This window comes from Cuculus canorus, chromosome 12, assembly GCF_017976375.1.
Source record: "Cuculus canorus isolate bCucCan1 chromosome 12, bCucCan1.pri, whole genome shotgun sequence".
Classification (NCBI taxonomy): domain Eukaryota; kingdom Metazoa; phylum Chordata; class Aves; order Cuculiformes; family Cuculidae; genus Cuculus; species Cuculus canorus.
The window spans coordinates 7,589,403-7,610,616 of record NC_071412.1 but is presented as its reverse complement, the minus strand read 5'-3'; the positions used below and the strand labels follow the sequence as shown (position 1 = coordinate 7,610,616).

The 21,214-nt window shown below is 39.8% G+C and overlaps 1 protein-coding gene across 3 annotated transcripts in view; it reads left to right on the top strand.

Annotated features, from left to right (window-relative positions):
- ARNT2 (aryl hydrocarbon receptor nuclear translocator 2) overlaps positions 1-21,214 on the top strand; it is a 107,104-nt gene that overhangs the window by 13,897 nt on the left and 71,993 nt on the right. For 2 of the 3 annotated variants that reach the window (XM_054077550.1, XM_054077548.1), the window contains exons 2-3: positions 12,898-13,009; positions 19,210-19,257. In XM_054077550.1, the coding sequence (XP_053933525.1) occupies positions 12,898-13,009; positions 19,210-19,257 (160 nt within the window). Of the gene's footprint in view, positions 1-6,673; positions 6,868-12,897; positions 13,010-19,209; positions 19,258-21,214 lie in introns of those variants that run through there. The other variant, XM_054077549.1, reaches the window with a different exon arrangement.

The window sequence follows — 21,214 nt, the reverse complement described above, 5'->3', positions numbered from 1 at the left end:
GTGAAGTATGAGATTCAGTATTATGAAGGCTCTTCAGGAAATAGCTCTGTGAAGAAGTTAAGGGGGAAAAAAAGCATTCAAAATTGCTGACAAGTTCTTGGGTGGGTAGTAAACCTAACGTAACACTAAAGAATCTTCCGCAGCAGAGTATAGCAGTATTTTGTATTTACTGTATGCCTATGAAGAAGTCCCTTGTGGCATAATGTTGGGTTGATCTATTTGGAGCAATGTGGAAATGAAAAGTGCTAGAAAATAATGAAAAAAAAATGCAAATGTGGTTATCTTTGAACTTCCAAAACCATGTGGGCTTTGTTGTTGATGTTGTAGTTATTTACAAACATGAAAGATATAATATATGAAAATACTTAAAAGGCAGACTATTCAAAAAAGTGTTATTAATGATCCTGAGGCAACGAAAGGTTGAAAAATCGGAGACCTTTGTTAGGAACTTTTGTTTTTCTTGCAGAAAAATTCTGATTTTGGGAAACTCAATTTCAAAGATGAGGGTAGCTGCTAGTACGAGTTGGTGTGTCACATCAGTTAAGACTTCAGAAGATGTTCTGAAGGTTGTCCTCTACAGGAGGTTAAGCTGAACAGGTCCTGATTTCTCCTTGAATGTTGTGGAAAGACTGGTGGAAGACTTTTCAGATGGCTTTTCAAGATCCAGTTTGATTGAGTCTTGAATTTTCATATCCACAGCCCTTTTCCACGGTCTGAAGGCTGGACTATAGTGCTTCCTAAACTTTGGAAAAATAATGGTTTGGAGTGATAGATAACACAAGCAGTCAGTTCGCTTGTATATCTCGTTGGAGTTGTATGAAGTTTTTGATCTTGTCACTGCTGTGTGAAAGGGTTAGCTATTTTCTGCCGTCTCTAGGGAAGACAAAGTTAACCAGAAAATCTCCTTTGATTTACTGGAAGTTCAGTAAGGGGTAAAATGAACTGAGTATTTAATATACAAAGCTTAGGCTGGGTTTTTAAAATGGAGTTAAATGTGGCATTTTTTTCCCACACAATTTTTAGACAGAGAATGTTGCATTAGAAAGTGTGAGGAAAAGGAGAGGTGCTAAACCACACCCTATTTTTAGAAATCATGTTTTGTGATGCATGCATAGTGATATTCTTTTTAAGGTGTTTCACATTAATAGTCTTATTCTTGGTAATAAATAGGGATGTGGAAACACCTGAAAGGCCAATTAATTATCATAACATCAAATAAGCATCATTTGCTTGTTGATCAAGCAGAACTGAAGTCATTAGTGCTATCAATAAAATACTGTTTAATGAAAACAATAGCATTCTCATTAGCCAGCAGTGCCCAAGAACAGTGTAAATATACTGATAATTAAGTATTTGGTAATGCAAATTGCTGTTCTGAATGAAATTTAGAATTAACATAGCCTTCTGAGGCACACTTAAAAAAACAACTTTGTGATTAATGTTAAAGATATTTGAAGGACATAAGTAAGTAATTTTCAATGAATAATTTAAATCAGAGTGGTCTAAATTTTACACCTTTGTAGTTGGACTAGGTTGTCCCTGAGCTTTCCACAGCTCACGAGGAATGGTTGTTTTCATGTGTGTGGGTGCATCACAAAAGCCTCAGATCTTTGACCCCAGCTTGGTCGGTGGCTTGCAGGGCAGCTCATGAGCCATCGCCACAGCAGTAGTGGTCAGTTTAGTTTGATGTAGTTTGACAGTCACCACTTCCTCAGAAATACTTTGTGCAGATCTTTCATGGAGAGGCCAGTAAGGAAGACCATGACTTGGCTCAATGAGATGACTACCAGAGATCATTTCTACTGGTGACTGACCCATGTTGTGTTGTAGTAGGAAGGTCGGGTGCAAGATACCACTTCTGTCTCTGGCTTCTTAGATTTTCCGATTTTTAAGTTCAGGATAAATTTTATAGATACTTGCACCTGTGAATTTTCTGTGCCTGTCCACCTTAATGAGAATGGATTATAAGAGTATTTACGTGAAACAATTACAAGAGGGGACTAAGAATGTATTAATTCTCAACAACATCTCTGCTCATTTCTCAAGAAATATCTTGCCAAAGTTCTTCAGCTTGAGCCAAAAGTTACAGTCCTAATTACCATCTTGCACACTCATGAAATCTGATAGCTGCCTTCTGTTGTAGTTAACAAAAAATATGGACAAGGATCAAGTGATGTTGGCTGTCAGGTCACATAAAATTACTTTCATGTGAATTCTCTGCACTTCTGGGTAGAGAGAAAAAGTGAAATAGTCAAGAGAAGTCTGTGGGTTCCTGGGAAACTACGCTACCCCTGATCTGCATTTGGTTAAGATTGGTTTTGGTCAATGCTGTAGGCAGATTTATTACCCATTACCATTATTTTATTGCATATTTACAGCAATTCATTATGTTTTATGTAGTTGATAGGCGCGTATAGCACTGTTATCTTGTTAGATGTTAACTTTGGAGGATGACAGTATCGATCTCGGTGGGGTTTTTCTCGTGTATACCACTGTAAGCATTTCAATAGCAGTTTCAAAATGATTTCTGCAAATTGACACTTGTACATGAATGAAATAGATTTGTGATCAAGCTCTGATATTTGGTCGAAATCTAAACCAACTTCTGTTGCTGGAATAAAGTTGCTAGTTAGGTAGACCATAAAAAGCCAGACTTTGTGATAGAAGATAATGGAAGTATTATTTTAAAATAAATAATGTGAAGATGAGTGAGTAAAAGTGAAGTCTCAAATGATGATGTAGCTGCTCAGTGGTTATTGGCATCAAACAGTTTCATAGGAATTTATAAAAGGACATCAGCTTGTAAACATCATTGGACAATTACCTCATAGAGCAGGGAATGAAACAAGATGAAGAATTTGGGGAAGGACAAATAGCAATGATGGCATAAAATCAGTAATCGGTGACCTGGAGCAAGGGCGTACTATGGACAATGCTTGATTTGATTGTCCACGTAATAAATTGGTAGTGATGGTTGGCTAATTTCTTACCTTTGTAGAATCAGCACACTTGAGAAAGGTTGTGTCTCCTGCTCGTGATGTAAAAACTGGCTGTCCTGTCAGAAAAAAGAAAGATTTATTTTTTTTTTTCCCCAAGCTCAGCATTCCTTTTCCATGGCAAAAAGGGGATGCTTGAAGGAGTATAAAATCAGAGCAAGCGTGTGTGGTGCTTCCCCGGGGTACCTTCCCACCCTCCAGCCGTGCATGACTCAGAGGCATCTTGAGCCAGGCATGATACTTGCATTTTGTAGCACTTGGTGGATTTCTTTTCCAAAATTTTGGGCAGGCTCTTCTAAAATCCATTTAAACTTCTAGCATCCCCAGCTTCCCATTGCAGGGAGTTCGGGGCATCCAGAGATGGTCATGACTGGTCAGGAAGGCTTGGCCAAAGGAAGATAACAAAGGTGAAAAGAAGCAAGTTGTGGGATGGTTTGATGGTAGCTGAAACAGTTTCACAGTGCCTGGAGGAGTGGGCAGGCTCGGGATGGCTCCCAAGAGGGGACAGGCAACGTAATGGGAGAAGAAATCTAGGTTTAACTGTTCTGTTTTATACATGTAGTCATGAAGATGGCCAGCAAGGGACATAGCACCGAGTAAGGCAGGAAAGGAGGAACGGTTGGATGAGAGAGTTTTTCTTTCTGTGTAGAAAGAAGTCCAGTTTTAGCAACACAGAGGCAGATGTGACAGAGCTTTGGCCATAACTGGAGTCACAGTAAAGCTGATGATATGATGGGTTATGCCTTGGTTTTTTTTAACTTGTTGAGACAAATCGAGAGTTACCCAGTTGGCTCTCTGCTTTCCTACCGAGCAACAAATCTTACCAAGCCCTTTTAACAAATAATTAGTGATAATCTTGCGGGGCAGGGCCATGTGCAAGTGTTTTGCCTACTTCACTATTATTGTGCCTGATTTTTGGTAGCTTTAGCTTGTCTTACAGCTTCCACTTTACCTCCTGGTGTTTTACAGGATGAAATACAGCAAGTGTTCTGTTTTAAAAAAAAAGAAAAAAACCCCTGTCCTGTATGTGAATTTCTCATTGAATGCCAACCAAAACAAGCTAAATGAAACAGACTTGTTAAATGAAGAGTTAATGGACTGAGCGTGATCTGTCTCTGGGAAACTTGAAGGAAAGTCATTACACTTTATTATTTTTTCATCGTGTTTGTTTGCCCGGGCTGGGTGTGTGCTCCTACAGTTTTTGTGAGTTCATTAATAGGTTAGCTTTGGCCACTTCTGCATAACAGAACAGCCGTATAGGGCATTTGCTTCTTGTGATGCTAAGTAAAAGTTATGGAAAATAACTTTCAACGTTACCTTCTGTTTCTTGCATACAACTTCTAATTATGCAGTTATTTTTGGCAAATCCAAAATGTCAGAAGAGGAGGGAGGATCGCCGTTCATTTCAAATGGAAATGATGCATAGTTTGAGGAGCCTGAATTTTTGTAATTTATTTAGTAATGTTGCTGCCTGTCACTGGGGCAAGTTAAGGCAGAGAACAGTTAAGTGAAGAACTACATTGTACCAGTGCGTGATCACAACCAGGTAGGGTCACTTTCTGAGCATAAATGATCCTCCTGCTGGTGACTGCTGTGTCACTGTGACCCTTATGTACACTAAGGACCTGCCTCTCCTCCTTTAGTAAAGGCTCCATCGATCCTGAAACAACCATTCAAAGCCAGATTTTCATCCTCTCTGCAAACTGGCCTTTGGCAGTTCCTGCCCTGCTTCCCTGCTCGATTTGCACATGCACTTTCCCACTTGTGACTATTTGTACCTGAGACACTTATCAAGTGTTTGAGACTCGGGTTATTTTCAACACAAGGCCAGTCCAGGTCCTTGGATTTGCTTCTAGCCCACTTTTTGGTACACTAACAGACTTAAAATGTGGGAACTGCATTTCTTCTAATGCATCTGTCCATTGTAATCACGGTGGAGACCTAAGCACTGTTCTGCTGGAGTTAAAGCCCCCACTACTGCAGTGAGAAAGATATATCCAATTTTAGAGGCAGACCAGGTGTTTAGGTTCAGGTGACTTCTTCATTTTACAGTGAAGATAGAAGCCTGGTTTTAATCCTGAGGGGAGTTATTGTTTTCCAAGACTAGAGAGACACTTTCAGAACAAGAGCCCTTAGGGCCTCTTTTTAAATCTTTTCTCCTTTTTTTGAATTCCAGCAACCTCTTTTTTTTTTTTTTTTTTTGAGGGGAATGGTCATGGTTTGGCAGGATCCAGTGGTTGGATGTATTGGCTTATTAGAGAGAGTTCAAGAAATAGTTTGTCTAAGCCACAGGCTGAATAGGTTGAGAAGAGATAACAAGGAATTATGAATGAGAAGTGGAAAAATAGCTGGTGAGAAATGTGTGGGCTTATATGAGAAGGTGAAATGGTGCCGTGCTGTTTGTCAGGAAGATAGGAGAACTGAAGAAGCAGCTACCCTTTCCTTTCTTCCCAGCCTAACCTTAAATAGAAATGTGTGTCTTCTGTCTGTGCTTCAAGTTGAAGTGTGTAATGATCTCTGCAGTAGGTGCAGAGATGTGATTCCATGTCTTTTTCTGGATCATGCTAAAGGTCATTCTGGATTTACTCAGTTGTATGTGGGTTGTTGGTCATTCAGGCTGAGAGGACACAGGCAGCAAGCATGAATGTGGTGCACATCCTTTTCTTGTGCTCTGAGGTCTGTGGAAATTTTTGTGCCTCAACCATGAGGTAGATCTGGATGAACGGTATTACCAGACATGACTGGAACGAACAAGTTGATTAGCTTGAAAATTGGAATTAAAAATAAGAAGTCTTGTCAAAGTAGCATTCAAAATCACTTAGGATGCTTCAGAGGACCCTGATTTTCACTGTTGGCTGCTCATCCTGCAGGGATCTGTCTCACATTGTCCCTCAAGCTCAGCACTTAAAGCAAGAGTATCTCCTAAAGTAGACCAAAACTCTCTTTGTCAAGGTCTGCTTCTAATTCTGTGTTTGCATCCCACCTTCTTTTGCACATCCCCATGATGGTGTTGGAACTACAGGGCACGAAAAAATAGCATGGTTTGTACTGAGATTTCAAGACTCTACAGATGGGTGGTGCAGACACAACAGTGAAGTATGGAGGCACCGTAAAGGATTTCACCTCTTTGGCTTCAAAACCTGCACTCCCCGTATACCGATGGGACATATGGTAGATGTCTTCAAGATTTGTTACATTGCACTAACTTTGGCATCTCCTTCAGAGTCACAGCAGAAAAGGTGCTGAGCAAGATAACCGATTTGGCCTCTAGACTGCCGGTGAGGCCACCGTCTTAGACGGCTGGTCATTGCCTTTGCTGAACAGTCAGTCCCCCCCCGAATAATCAGCTTAATTGCATCATTCCCATCCCCCCTTCTTGTATACTTAACATTCACCTGTGATGCAGAGGGATGAGAAATTTCTGATTTTAATTTTAAAAAAGGGAGCGTTTCTCTAGTAACTATTGACAGTACGCCCTCATTTTTCTTCAAGATTATGGGGGACACCTCCTCCCTGCCAAAGTACAGGGCATCTTGGTGGAGGGGAAATTTTTATATCCGGTAGGATTTATATGTTGTTCATAAAAGCTCTCTCTATCTTAGTAGCTGTTTCCAGAACCTAAACGGTTAAAGTAGAAAATGTTAGTAATTTTGCTGCAAATAAATTGATCAGTATGCAAGACGGTTGTCACCGGCTGAATCATGGTCCACAGTTAAGGTAAACAGATCTGTGATGACATTTTCTGAGCAGAATACCAATGCTGCTACATTTCTTCCCAGAGGTTTCTGACACTTCTTTTATGCGGATGAAATTTCTCTCTGAGAGGTTTTCTTCACAGGAAAGAAACGGCTTCTAAGAGTCTTCCTTAAAGGTGGGATTTCTTATATATCCTGATTGGTTTGTTATTGTAATTCTGTTAAGAGTATGGAAAGGAATGTTTTTGCTTTTTTTTGCATATTCCCTCTGTACAGTAGATCTTTCTGATGTGGAGTCTATTTAAAGTATCTGGCAATGGAATGCAAGTAAAACGGAGTTATCAAGAACAATGTTTTGGTTTTTATATTCTCTGAGAGTGAGGTCTGTTTTATAATCTCTGTGTTAACATTTAAAAGCAATGACTGAATATGCAGCTAGATTTTTAGCCCAGGTGTTTTTGTGAAATATTTTTGGCTATGTGATGGCTTTGTATTTTCATTGGCATATTCTGAGGAGGCACGGTTTAGTTTATTCTTAAATATCTCTGTGCTAGGCAGAAAACTCCATTTGCAGTTCACTGCAATCAGAACCTTTTTGCTGAGATGCGTCTAACACCCGTATGACCTCAGGGTATGGAAAAATAGAGTTTCCAAAGAAGTTTCTGAAACCTGTTTTTTTAGAACATTTAAAATCTCTGTGTTTGATGCTGTTCATAGGAGAGGGCATGTTTGTAATTCTGTATTAACCTCAGATCCACATTTACTTGGAGATGATTGATTGACATCTCAGTCATTCTATGGATTAGCAATTGGAAATCTGTTGCGTTTGTATTGATAAAAGTAGAATCTCGTTTGTTTAATCAGATGCTGGTATGTGACTTTAATCCCGTTTATTGCAGTAGATACTGAAGGATAAAAGAGCCCTGTGGAGAGCATGCTCAGTGGTACCCGACATGTAATAGCAAACCTGGTCGTTCAAGTTAACGTTGGGTATTCAAAGTCCATTGAAGTTGGTTTAAATCATGTTTCTCTGATAGGCTTCAGAGTATAACCCAACCCTGTCTGTGTCTGGCGTGTTTGGGTGAGGGGAGTCCAGCCTGAGCTGCCCAAGTAGCTGAAAACAGTGTGGTTAATAGGACCTGCTGTAAGATGGACTTAGAAAGTCTTGTCATGCACAGCATCTGATTGTATCTCAGCTTCACAGCGAGTTGTGTAGCTGTGGTTTCTGGAGAGGAGAAACGCTGCTGCTGGAGTGGTGAGATGCAGGCTGTGAACATACCTCACCAAAGAGCTGGGCTTCTCTGGAGGTGTCCCAGCAGGTCACGCATTTATGTTAGAGATGAGTTAGAGCTGCATTTCAGGCAATGGATCTAGGGTGGGGCTCAGGATTTAAAATTTAGACTTAGGAGCCATGGTTTAATAATTCCCTGCCTAAAAAGAGAAGTCCAGGTTCATCCGGGCATGTTGCACTTTCCAGTAAGTCTTTCTGTGATTATGGTTCACGTGCAACTTTCAAGATAGCTTTGTGCAGCATTTAGCTTGCTTTTCATGTTTTGCTTTGTAGGGTGTATAGTAGCTGGTTTTTGTCAGATCTCTATAACAAAGTTTGAGATGAACTTTGAATTTATTGGGAATAAATCCCTGTGTTTTATCTCTATATTTTTAATATATATTTGCAGATTGTCTTTTATTTCAGAAAGATTCCTGAATATTTTGGGGGTGACCTACGTGCAGTGCTGGAGGGAAGTGTAATATCCAAGGTTGGAGTGTTCAGCAGTGAAATTAATTCTGGACAGAAATCGAGGGACTAATTCTGCTGCTTTACATTGAGCACTGACACTGTCCCTGGATTGGTGTGACTCCTCAGGGAGCCAAGATGAACATGAGTGTTCGAGGCAGGATGAGGTCAGTGCCTATGCATGACAGCAGTAAAGCAAGAGCTGTTAGGTGTCATGTAACTGGAAGAATATCCACTGAAGACTGAATGTTGTGCTGAGTTTTGTTTTAATAGCAGTTCTGTATTCTTTGGCAGATCTCTAGGTAACTTTCTAGCTCTGAAATTAAATACTGTGTGTATTTTTGCAATAGAAAAGTCATTTCTATTTGACACTAAGGAACTTATTTTAAATCATTTTTTTTTCAGAAAATGTTGATGGTTATTGACGATTTTCATGAAAATTCAGCTTGACCTTGTTTTACTTTCTGAACATTATACCCTTATGCTAATGTTTTAATTTTGAGCAAAGTAAGCAATACTTGTTTTATTTCTGTTGGCAGAAGGGAAGTCCGCTCTCAGAAGGTCTAATATCAAAAAGAAAACAGCTTGTTTCCTGATGTTCATTGCTGCTGAAAAACTTCTGTGAACATCCATGTTAACACATGTCTGTACTTGGATGTAGATGAGCCTGGAAACATGATCTTTGGGGTTGTTGACCCAGCATGTCCTTCTTAAAAATATGTGTAACCAAGCTGACAATTGCTTCTGCGATGCTGGGCTTTCATACTAGTTTATGCTACAACAGAATAGCTAATTTACTTTAACGGAGCTGCCCTAAGTTTATGTTGATGTAACTTTGCACAATTGCAGGACACCTTTCTGATTTTTTTATATGTATTTGATATTAGGTCTGTGTATGATATACTCTGCTTTTTTTTTTTTTTTTTATGGTAATGAGCTCCCTGGAGTACTTCTCTACCACAGTATTTATAGCTGACATTCCAGTCTATGGTGGTTTTTTTTTCCTCCATCTCTTTTGTTTTCTTCCCAGAGCACGCATAGACAGGCAGCTTCTCAGGTGCTTAGCCAGAAAAGCAGCCGGCTGTTCCAGCAGGTTTTTCTTCTGGTTCTGCCTTCCCAGATTGGCCCTCAGTTTTTGAGATAACATGTTTATGCTTTTCTGACTAGCCTTTTCTTACAAATGTAAAAGCATCATCAGAAGATCTGGTCCTTTTAGATGCGTGTGGATGTGTAGGGATGGCAGTAATTTGGGAAGCAGCACAAATCCATTCCATCTCTTCCCCCGAAGTTCTTGCAGCAGGGAGCTGCTCCATTTCTGAGTAGTTTTTGCAGCCACAATCTAGTGCTTATGTTTCTGTGCAAGCATCTGATGTTGATGTGGCTTCCAATACCCAGTTGGCTGCAGATGAGCAATGGCATCACCTCATCAGCTCTGTCCCTGGAGTCCCACTGTAGTGCTCTGCTGTCACTATTTGTACATCAAGACCGTGTGTGAGGTGCTTCACTACTTCTCTGGCTGCTCCCCCTAAGGGAGGTCGGGTCTGAGTGCACCATGCTCCGTGGTGGTGGTGTCCTTGGAGTTGTTTTCTTTGCTGTATTTGCTATGTGGCTTGAAAGGAACCAAATCTGTCTCGATTTCCCCATCTGCAGAACTCTAATTCTGTGGTGTCAAGAAAGAAATCTTGGAAAGCTGCCAGCTTTTGGTAGCAGTGCATGTCCACCCTTGAGGGTCTTCCAAAAGCTGCAGTTGGTCACACAGTGGCTGGTGCCTCTTTGGCATGGGAAGCTCTGAAGTGGAAAGGTGATTTTGATGTCTTGCACATTGATGCCTGTGCAGGTCTGTCACACCTTCAAACTGCTGCTTAACGGGAAGTCTCTGATTTGAAGGGCCTGAAGCTTGTCTCCCTCTTAGTTGAGCTTTCGTGTGGATTAATGTGTGTGGATCCCCTGATTTTTTTTCTTTTCTTCTTGTGTTTATGTCTTGGAAGTGGATACTTCTTTATGACATCCTTTTAGAGCGGTCAGCTCAATGAACTTGATTTCATTCTCCCAAGACTGTGAAGATGTATTTGGCAGCTGCTCTGTGTAGGAAGTTACTTTATTGATGGCACTGGTTTTGATGCTATTCGAGAGATTGCAGCTACCGGCACGGTAATTCTTTAGCTTATGCCCTGATAGACAGATGATCTGCTTGTTGCAGAATGTTTTCTTTCAGGTGTTTTTGGACACTGATACAACTGAGCCTGTGGTTTGGCCATTCCTCTAGCTTTTGTGTTTTTCTTATTAAAATATACAATGTCTCTTTTTTTTTCCTTAATGCTTGAAAATCACTGGCTACCCTTGCCTCTCATTTCTTCATACATTAAAGGCTGAACATAGGAGCAGAAGACCAACTCGTTCTGCCTCACCACAACCACCTAAATTGGACATCTAATCAAAACTCTCTGTCTGGGTCTCCCTGAGTTGTCAGTGGTGAGAGCAAGGGACCTATAGAAAGAGGTTTACTCAACCTATTTTGGATGCATGTCTAAGTATGGGATGCATAGTAGTGCAAGGATGGTGCTTTGTTTCCCTTTTAGTGATCTATAAAACTACCTTAAATAATTAGCTTTGGCTTTTAGACTTTTAAGAGTAGATGAATCCAACCCCTAGCTTGGTTTTTCATTGTCTTTGTTTTAAATTGAGGGAAATAGGTTACAAGAATTTCTCATCACACTTACAAATATGATGTTGTTTTTCCTCTCAAAATACTGCTCAGAAGCGATCTGAAATTTTTTTACAATCACCACTCTATTAAAATTCTGATCTCCTTGATGATCTGTATTGAAATGTGGTTGTGAGTGACAGGGACGCTTTGCGGGTAGATTTATTATGTTTTTTACCATCTGTTTTAATAAATGAGTGAGCAGAGCATTTCAAAATGACCTTAGGTTTTATCCACAAAATGTGAGTTTGAGTGTTCCAAGTGTATTTTTTGCATTAGACCGCTAAGCATACTTATTCAGGAAGTAGTCATTTACCAGTTGTTTGGATGCTCGTGCCTTTCTTTGTATGGAAATATACTAATAAACATTTAATGTAGTGTTCCCACATAGCAGCAGCTTTAGACCGTGGCGTGGTGTTGTAGAGAGAGATCTCATTGTCTGTCCTTGCACATTGAAAGTATTGGATGAGTACTTGGCTCTCTTGCCTTTTTAGTTGAAAAGGACTTAATGAAGTAAATGTACTAGAAGAAATTAATGGAATCAATGAGCAGAGAAAATGTTATTATTTTAAATGCATAATATATTTATATAAAATGTGGCAGAGATGAAGTGCTCTCCAGACATGATGAAAGAACGTGGATTGCTGTTTCCCTAATTGAAATCCTTTTGTAGTTACTGGTTGGTAAAAAAACAGCAGGATTTTTTAACAGATTTGCTTTCCATTAGTAAATATATTCATCTGTATCTCCAGGTGTTCCATCAAGTTTTAAGAAAAAGAAAAGCTGGAAGGAAGATGCATTAGTTTCGAGATAATGTTGTGACTGTAGATTTTGCCAGTAGAGCGAGTAAAGTTTATCTGTATTAAGAAAGTTTTAATTGCTTACGTAGTTTACAGGAGTTGCAGGGAGGCAGAACATGCTTAATCTATGGGATAGAAGACAAGGGTATAAATACATTATATTCCTCTTTTCTTCTTTGAACTGTGGTGAACTTTTATTAATAGGTTGTAAAAGTACGGGCCGTTAGTGGTCTGAAAACTGTTGCATAAGTTGTGCTCTTGCTGTTCCTCAGATCAAAATTCTGATGTTGGAAAATCTCATTAACCTGGGACTATACTCAGAGCACTGGCAGAGGGGTGAACATCAGCCTGGATTTGGGGCTCCTTTTGCTCTGCAAGGCACCATGCAGAAGTACCGATAGACTTTGAGCTCTGCTAAGTTCAGTCTGGTCCTCTGAATGCCACCAGAATAGAAATAATAAAAAACAGTCACCTGATAATTCATCCCTGCTCTAAATTCTTGCCCTTGCTGGTAAACTGAAAAGTTTTTGAAGTTTTGTTTTTATTCATACCCTGGTACCGTGATCCACAGCTTCATATGTCTTGGGAATTCAGCTCTACATTTCTCTGCGGGGCAGTTTAGTAATTTTAAGAGGTTGAAAAGGTTGTTGGCCTTCATCTGACAACCCCTCTGAGAAGTAAAGTTAGAACTATTAGGTAAATTGAAGTACGGAGATACCTTCCTGCTTTTCTCCGTCTCCCGAGGCACTCGTGATGGCTTTTGGCACGTCTGGGATGAATCTCTTGGTCTTTGATAGGTGAACTTTACTTTTCCCTAGAAATAACAAGGAAAGTTTCCTTTGCTCATTATTGAAAGGACCTTTCTCTAATGCTGTCATCACAAGTTTCTCCTTGAAGATAATTGATTAAAGTGGTTTTTTTTTTTTTATTTTCCCCCCTCCCTTTCCCTGCCATTACATTACAGAAATGGCATCTGATATTCCTGGCTCAGTGGCCTTGCCGGTGGCACCAATGGCAAGCGGACAAGTGAGAATGGCAGGATCCATGCCTTCCAGAGGAGGAAAGCGTCGTTCTGGGTAAGCTATTTTGTTTTCTTTCTGGTCTGAAACTGGAAGTGGCTGGTGTTGAAAAACTCAAAATGTACCTATATGTGTATGTTTATTATGTAATGTTTATGTATGTCAGCCACATTGTGGCATTAGTCACTGATGTTTTGTTTTTCTCTTCCATGTAACTGTTTTTCCTGCAAGGTCAAACTTGTTGATAAGTGTTATTGTTTTGCATGTTTCAAAAGACTTTCAGGTTTGGTGTATTGCCTACATCTGTTTAATCTCAAAAAGGTTTATCATGTGAATAAAGGTAGTTAAACGTGTTCTTGCTTGCACGGTAGTTAAACGTGTTCTTGCTTGCACGTTCAAACTTACTCAACTTCGGCTGGAGTTGCAACTTGGAACGTCTCAAGTAGAAGCATTTTGTTAAATAAGGCTTTTTACAGTCCCGGGGCAGTAGTAGCACAAGTAGTCACTCTTCAGAGACCGTAGTTTGCAATATTCTAGGTCTCACTGCAAATGCAGCAGAATCTGCTTCTGAGAGAAAGGGCCTGAATCAAATTCAGCCCTTGCACTACCTTGAGGGCTCTGCTAAAGGAGAAAATTTGTTTTATCCAACTTCAGAGGCTGGCATGGTGTAGGGATAGTTTTTCCACCTCAGGCTGCTCTGTGGCAACTCACACTAATCCTCTGTGTTAGAGAAAAGTGTAGCAGGAGCTGCAGAAGGGCAGAAAACTACTCTAATATTAACGAACCCCCCACTTTTATCAAAGATTAATCACAAATAAGGGTATTTAGGTGATGCTTACTCAGAGATACCTGACCTGAGAGTGTCTGCAAAAGATCCATTACTCTTATATTTAATCCTAAATATGGCAGTGGTAGGGCTTAACAGGATTGATAGTGTGAGTAAATCTTCGCTGATCGACACCTAAAGAGAAGACGTTATTCCTTGTGAGAGCTGCTCTAGGGATTGTTTGCCAGGGTACATTGCCAGTTTTAGGTATCTGCTCAAGTATCAGTGCTGGAGTCTCAATGCTGGAACGATTTAACAAGGGCGAAGGTGGACCTTGCCTTGGATGCGAAGATAAGTTGTTTTGACATGAATGTTCAGGATGGTTGTTCTGAGGGGCATTCCTTCCGAAAGGACAACTTGGAGATTCACCTCCACTGTGTGTGCTTCGTATGCTGAGCTAACTCTATGAAATTGGTTTGAGACACTCCTGAAATCTCTTTTGACAGCCATCACATTTTTTTTTTTAAATTGTTCAATGAAAAAGCCTTTTCAAACTTGCACTCAAGAGAGAAAAGAAAGCGACATAACTTATATAAGCTTTTGTACTTCTGAGTTGCAGGACAGTTGTTCTCTTTTTTGATCATAAACTATGTCAACTGTGAATACCAGTTTGCCAATTACTGTTACCAAGGGTTGATGCTGCTGACTGTGGAATATTTTGATTATATTAAATTCTGATGTGATATTAATTGAAAGCTATGCTTTAACTGTTGCATTTTAAATATCATCATCTATTTGTGAAGAAGTGGAGTGGGGGGAGGGTGGGAGGAACATAAAATCAAATTATTTAAAATGTGTTTAACATGCAAATTCAATGAGTAAGTTAGTATAGATTTGCTGTTATACCCAGTTGCTGGTATTTTATCTGTGCACTGTAGCGCTGAACTAATAGCCCTTCTCCAAGCCTGAGCTGAGAGTGCATTTCTTTTTTTGTTCAGTGTGTGTGTATTCAGACCTTGAGGGAAAGAATGCCTGCTGTGTCTAATTCCTCCTAGCTTCTTTTTGAACAAAGTTGCGACTAACACTTGGTCCTTTCATTACTGTCCTGGTGATACATCTTTGTACACCTAAATCCTTGGGCATTTTAGAAATGAATGCTTTGTGTCAAACATAAAGGAATGTAGCTAGTGAACACAGTCATCTTTTCCAGCTTCTGTTATCTCTGAAAATTGTTTCTTTTCTCATAATTGCTGAGGCAAGCTGGCAGAATAATTGCTGTATGGACTTGAATGTAGATCAGTTTAACCTCGTTGGCTTTCCAGAAGGTGTTTCTGTCGTGTAAGCATTCAGCTTCATTGACAGCTCGGGAAAATATTTTTCTTTTCTATAAATTATACCAAGCACTTTATAGAAAAAAAGTGACAACATAAGATAAGTACTGCAGTGGTCAGTGACTGCCTTAGGTTAGCGTCATGTCAGTTCTTTTTATTTAACATGTGTTTTTCTTTAGGCTTTGCTGTATTAGAGGCTATTGGGCTTTTTCACCTTCCTAGGTTATCTTTATGTGGGAAGGGAGGGTTGGTAGGGTTTTGTTGACAGGTTGGTTTACAGTTGCATTGGCTTTGTTTCAGTTCAGCCTATGGTCTTGTCTTTTCTCTGACCCAGAACTCTAAGATCTGGGGAGAAGAGACCGTAGCCCACCAGCCTCCCTCCCCGATTGTATCCCTGATTTTGTGCTGAACAAAAGGCACAGATCTCCATCTGCCTCTCGGCTTCATCTGCTCCTGATCATTCCTGCCTCTGCCTGCCCTTTTCCTATGCTGCATAATCATGGGAAGCCATCTTTTGACATTTCTTGGGAATTTAACATAATAATTTTGTTGCAGTGTTGAAATCCTCTCCCATTTCAATTTTTTAACCGGAGCAGGACCACCTTCTTGGAGATTTTTTTCTGTATGAAAACGTTTCTAAATAAAAATCGATAATTTTTCAAATTTTTTGTCTTAGTATTTATGGTACCCACACATCTTTTGAGGAAAATACATTTTGATAAGTACCTCATACATCAGGCCTTTTCACAATTGACATGAACAGTTTGAAAGTGGAAAACAAGATTTATGCTGTCTCTTCAAAACAAAAGAGCAGAGTAGAGCTCTTTTTTCAAGTCTATTTTTAATAGGAATTTTAAATGAAGATAAAAGATGCTCTTTCTGAAACTTCTGAAATGATGTCATTTGTCTTCTTGGAGGCTGCTTCTGCTGTTTTGCTAATGTGCAATATATTCCATCTGAATAGAAGATCTTATCTGACAGGGTATGAGGAGTTTGTTGGAATATTACTTGGATGTGTTCTCCTGTGTTCTGCTAAAGGTTACAAGTGATTCCCTGTCTTTCCCTCTGCCTTGCTGTAAAGCAGATATGGTGGTTCAGGCAGGGCTTTATAATCAATAACTTTCTATCTGAGATGTTTTTTCAAGTTTTGAAAGGGATTTTTTCATTTTGCACAGCGAAATGTGAATTTAGGAAATGTCTTTGTTAATGAAAAGGATGCAGAGATACATTTGCTATTGTATTTTTACAAGGATTGATATTTTTATGAACTTTATGTTCAATTTCTTATTTTTTTTTTAAATCTTGCATTTGGAATGAAGTCAGAGCTTTTAGGTAGTTTAACGGAGCAAAGGCGTTATGTAAAGATTTAGTCTGCTACAGAGTGGTGTTACGCTGTAGGCACTCAAGATTTGCCGTGATGAGCCCACTATAAATGTGGTAGGTATTACCTTTGGATATTAACCCATCAAGATCTTGCGAGATGAGAAGCTGATGTCCAGCCATCTAAGTAAATAGGTGTGTTAGTCCCACTGACTTCTTTGGAAGCAGATACACAGCGTGGGCAGCAGGATCAAGCCTTAGACTGTCATCAGCTTCTCGGTAATTCTCTTCATTATATTCCGGTTATAATAAAGTAGACTAAATGCAGTAAAGATTATATTTGATTGCAGAGGGAATCCGTCTCTTGGCACTCTGCTGGAGCATTTGGCTGGAAGCTAAGAAAATCTACCAAGGCTTGGGATCTCAGTGTATTGGAAAGGAAGGAAAGGAGTTAAAAAATTAATCCATCCCAAATTAAAGCAGTGTCTAATTAAATCCCTGAAGAAGTGTCTTTTCCCCATAGGCATGTCTATTATCTGCAGCCTTTTCCTGTCGAGTTTGAAACTGGAGGTTTCTCTTGGTTGTATTTCAGTTGCCGGTGAAACCAGTGAAGGATATGCCTGATGTGTTGCTTTTCTGAGTGGTTTCAGGTGGAGCCAGCCCACTGGTGGCCGCACGTGCCCTCTGCTTGTTGGCAAACAGCTCCCCTGTAACACTGAATTTCACATTTTTGCTGTAGGTAGAAACATTGCAATTGAAATAACTTGGAAATTTGTTCTGGAACATCACCTGCAGGCGCTTTATTATATGAGGGGAAGAAGCAGGTAGGTAAGAGGAGACCTTTGGCTAGTTGAGAACGCATAAATGTTGAATTGCTGGGAATATTGTATATGCAGCAGGTCTGGGGAAATTCCAGCTGCTCATGCTGGCACTGAAGACCACGTTTGGGGTGACAGAGAGCAGCGTGTTGGCCAGGTGCTGGCTTAGCCGCAGCCCGGAGCAGAGGTGAGGGTACTGGTTGCTGGAGGCCAGTGGTGTTCTGTACAAGGCAGCTGACAGGTCGTGGCTCTGAAACTGCACTGGGTGATAATTAGGTGAGCAAAAATGCAATTCATAGTGAGAATGATGATTGCATCAAACGTAACTGAATTAAATACACATCTTTTTTTAAGACTCTGGGGAAAATGGTTTTCCCTCTGCTTTCTCCAGAAATGAATAATCTCTGTTACCATCTGGAAAATATTACTGTGACTTTTCTAATACCGTTTCTGATTCCTGTGCTTATGTGCTGCCTTTGTCCTGATTGTGCGTCGATTGCTGTGAGTCAGACACATCTGTTATAGACCGGTCTGTCTTGGTTATCAAAGCTAGAAAACAAGGCTGTATTGCCTGACAGGCACTCTTACTTCTCTATGCTGATGTAGTTTTAAAGAGTATTTTTACATCATTGTTCCCACACTCTCAACATATAAATCTTTATTTTTAATTGGTAGGGGTTTATTTTATTACTGAGATAAATATTATTATCACTATGCAGGCTTTTTTCCCTTTAATATGACTTATATCTGTTTTTAATATGAAGAATGTTAGAGGCATGGAATCTGCAATTGTGTAAAGTTTTACTACACTGAAATGTTAGAAAGCTTAGAGCGTTAAAGAAACCTGATAAAACTGTTTGCAAAAAAACCACATGATTTCCTCTCTACACAAATTACATTTAAGTGACTGGTCAAGGTCTGTATACCATACTAATGTATTTTCTCATTAAAATAAGAACACTAATGCAATAATTGTGCATGATAATTTTATATCGGCTTGGTTCTTAGTCTTCCTTAATGCCGCAGTCACACCCTTATGATTAGGAAATGTATTTGCCTACTTCTTTTTAAAGATATAAAAATGTATTAAGTGATTTGAAAGTTATAGTATTGCATAACTTTGTAGGGACTTAATATCAATGAGAAGGAGACACTCGCACTGCCTAACGCAGGAAACTAATTATGGGTGGCTTAATTAGGCAGTTAATCTTCCTAGCCTCTCTGTGTAACAAGTGACAAAAGAGGTTCCTGCTTTTTGTGGCTCCCTGGAGGAGCCTAACTGGAAGGTTGGGATTTGACCCGAGGAAGAGCTCGTCTCTTCCACTGAATTAGAAGATGCTGTGGGGCATAAAGCAGGTAAGTTAGGTGCATGGGAGACCCATAGGTCACTTTAGTAATAACTACAGGAATACCACAGAGTAGTTGCCATCTGCTGACTGGTTGGGAATGTGTGAAATGGTTGGTAATACTGGGCCAGTCTAAAGAATGTACCTCAGATACAATCGATAGCAGTGACGTGGATAATCCTCTTGGCAGGGAGGCTGGGAGGTTATTCTGCTTCACCTCTAACGTGCTTCCTTTGGACTGGGGCAAAAATAGTGGCCTGGTATTTATTATGTATACAGCTTTAGAAATTTTATTTTCTTTAGCCTTAATGTTAGTCTTCTACCATAGAGTCTCCACTGATTTTTATAACTATCAAATCTAAGAGATGCTACTTCTGACCATCTCACAAGACCAGCATTTATTACGTATTTCTATTTATTTGTTAATTTTTACAGTGCAGATTTCTGCGGAGCAGAACAGCGATTTATTGCTTTATTTTTTTTAAACTTATTTTTTTTGCATTCCTGGTAGCTGATGAGCCACTTTTAGGGGAGAATATGTGCAAGGCTGGAGTCTACAGTTATTAACACCTCCAGGCAAAATATAAATCAAACAAGGTTGAGAACTGCTGGCTTGAATGTTCATGTCACCATTGCCAGTGTCACAATTACTGATTTGGAAATCTTGCTTTTACAGAATGGACTTCGATGATGAAGATGGGGAGGGACCTAGCAAATTTTCAAGGTGAGCATTTACCAAGACTTGGCCAAATCGCTGACTTCTATCAGTGGGGAAAGACAACGGTCAACCTACTGCTCTTTTAAAGCCAGCATGAGTATGGGCTGAAGAACTTGCCAACCACTTGACCTAAATTCTAGTTACTGTTTTTATCAGCTTCCTCTGCAAATTAGGCATCCTGGCAGAAATCTGCCTGATGTAGCTATTGGCTTACAAAGCTGACAGTGTGTATGTGTCGTAATTCCGCTCTGCAGCTTTATCAAATGAGAAAATTTGTGGCTTTTAGCTTATTTTTTCAACTGCTGTAGATGAACTTTGGTTTTTTGACATTGCTGAAGTTGTCTTTCTGCCACTGAAAATGAATTTTAGTTTGAATTTATTTCAGATGTTAACTGCTTGTTAAGACAATATGACAGATCCTAGGTGTGTGTATTGTTTTAAGATTAAAGCTCATTATGTATAACTAGGTGTGACTGAAGAGTAAAAATTGCCAAAATAAATGTGAATTAATGTGGAATATCATAGGCTAAAATTAAAAACAAACATTAAAGCATCATTGCCATTTTTTTTACTTTTCCTTTTTTTTTTTTCTGGTCACACTGCTTGCATTTTTTCATTAGAAACCAAGCAGCTGCAGTAAGGCCTGAATACTTTGAGGACTAAAGATAATTGCCAATTATCAAAATTCTAACTGCAGCTCTGTAGCAGCAGCCGTGTTGAAGCACAGCTGTCACCATAGGGTTTTAACAAGATCTTCCTAGTCAGTCTGAAAGATAAAGATGCTGAAGATGTGTCATAACACCATATCATAACCTACTGGACAAGACCAGCAGCACCCCTGTTCAGCTGATGTCATTTACAGAATGGATATTCCAGTCTCTGGTGTTAAAACTGGTGATCTAAGGCGCTGGTCCCAATGCTTTCTAGAAAATGCACATAAAGGAAAAAGATTTGTGATGAACGTGAACTGCATAAGCATCGGGGTTCCCAGGCACACTGGTGCACGTGTTTTGATCTCTCTCTGAAAGGTTCAGCCTTTCAAAGTTTGGTGGAGAGAGCCAATAGTTCCATTATTTTTACTAGAGAGGTATGCTGTGCTGCGCTTAGACTCAGCTGTCGGATCAAAATCTGATATTTAAATCTTAAATGCAGATTGTTCTGGTTTTAGAGAATACAGAAAAACAGCGCAGAGACATTCAGGGCCATTGTCAGGCATCCTCTTCTAGCTGTGCCCTCCTTTTAGGGATTTTCCTTCTCCAGAACGGTCATGTGACTGATTCCTAGTTTGTCTCGGTCAGAATTATTTGCTTAGCAAAAGAACTGCTGTTTAAATGTTTAAGCTAACCCAGCTGGCTTTGACTCAAGTGCCTAAAAAAGCGTGCGCACAGAGAGGTTCGCAGGGAGGCTGGAAGGGAGAAAACAGTAGTTGCAAGCAATGACATCTTCAGCCCAGCCAACCAGACAAGGATGAGTAAACAAGCCCCAACAAGCTAGTGGAGCACAGGAGGTAGCGGTGTTAGTACCGTGCTCCACCGGAGGTAACACACCTTGCTTCTCAGGGACTTCCAGGCCAGCTCAGGTATCTCTGCATGGCATCTCATCGTCACACGGAGGCGTATGCATGCACTTCTCACATAACGGCATGTGGCCATTCCTCGTTGAATCCGTCTTTTTGTTTAAAATTTTTTGAGTGCAGTCTGTTCTCTGGGCAGAGTTAAGGAGAATAAAGTGGCGCTTTCGCTTGAATGTTTTGAGGATGTGGGGGTTAAACACAACATAGGAAGAAATGCAGCTCGAGTCTCACTTAAGCGTTGTCTTCAGCATTTGAATGAATCTTAATGAAGGAGGAAAATATGAAACTTCATGGAGGAACATGCATAGTTGGGGTACTGAAAATTAGTTTTAATTCATTAGAGTTGAAAAAAAGAAAAAGTTCATTGTTAGCTTTTTAGAAGAAAAAAAG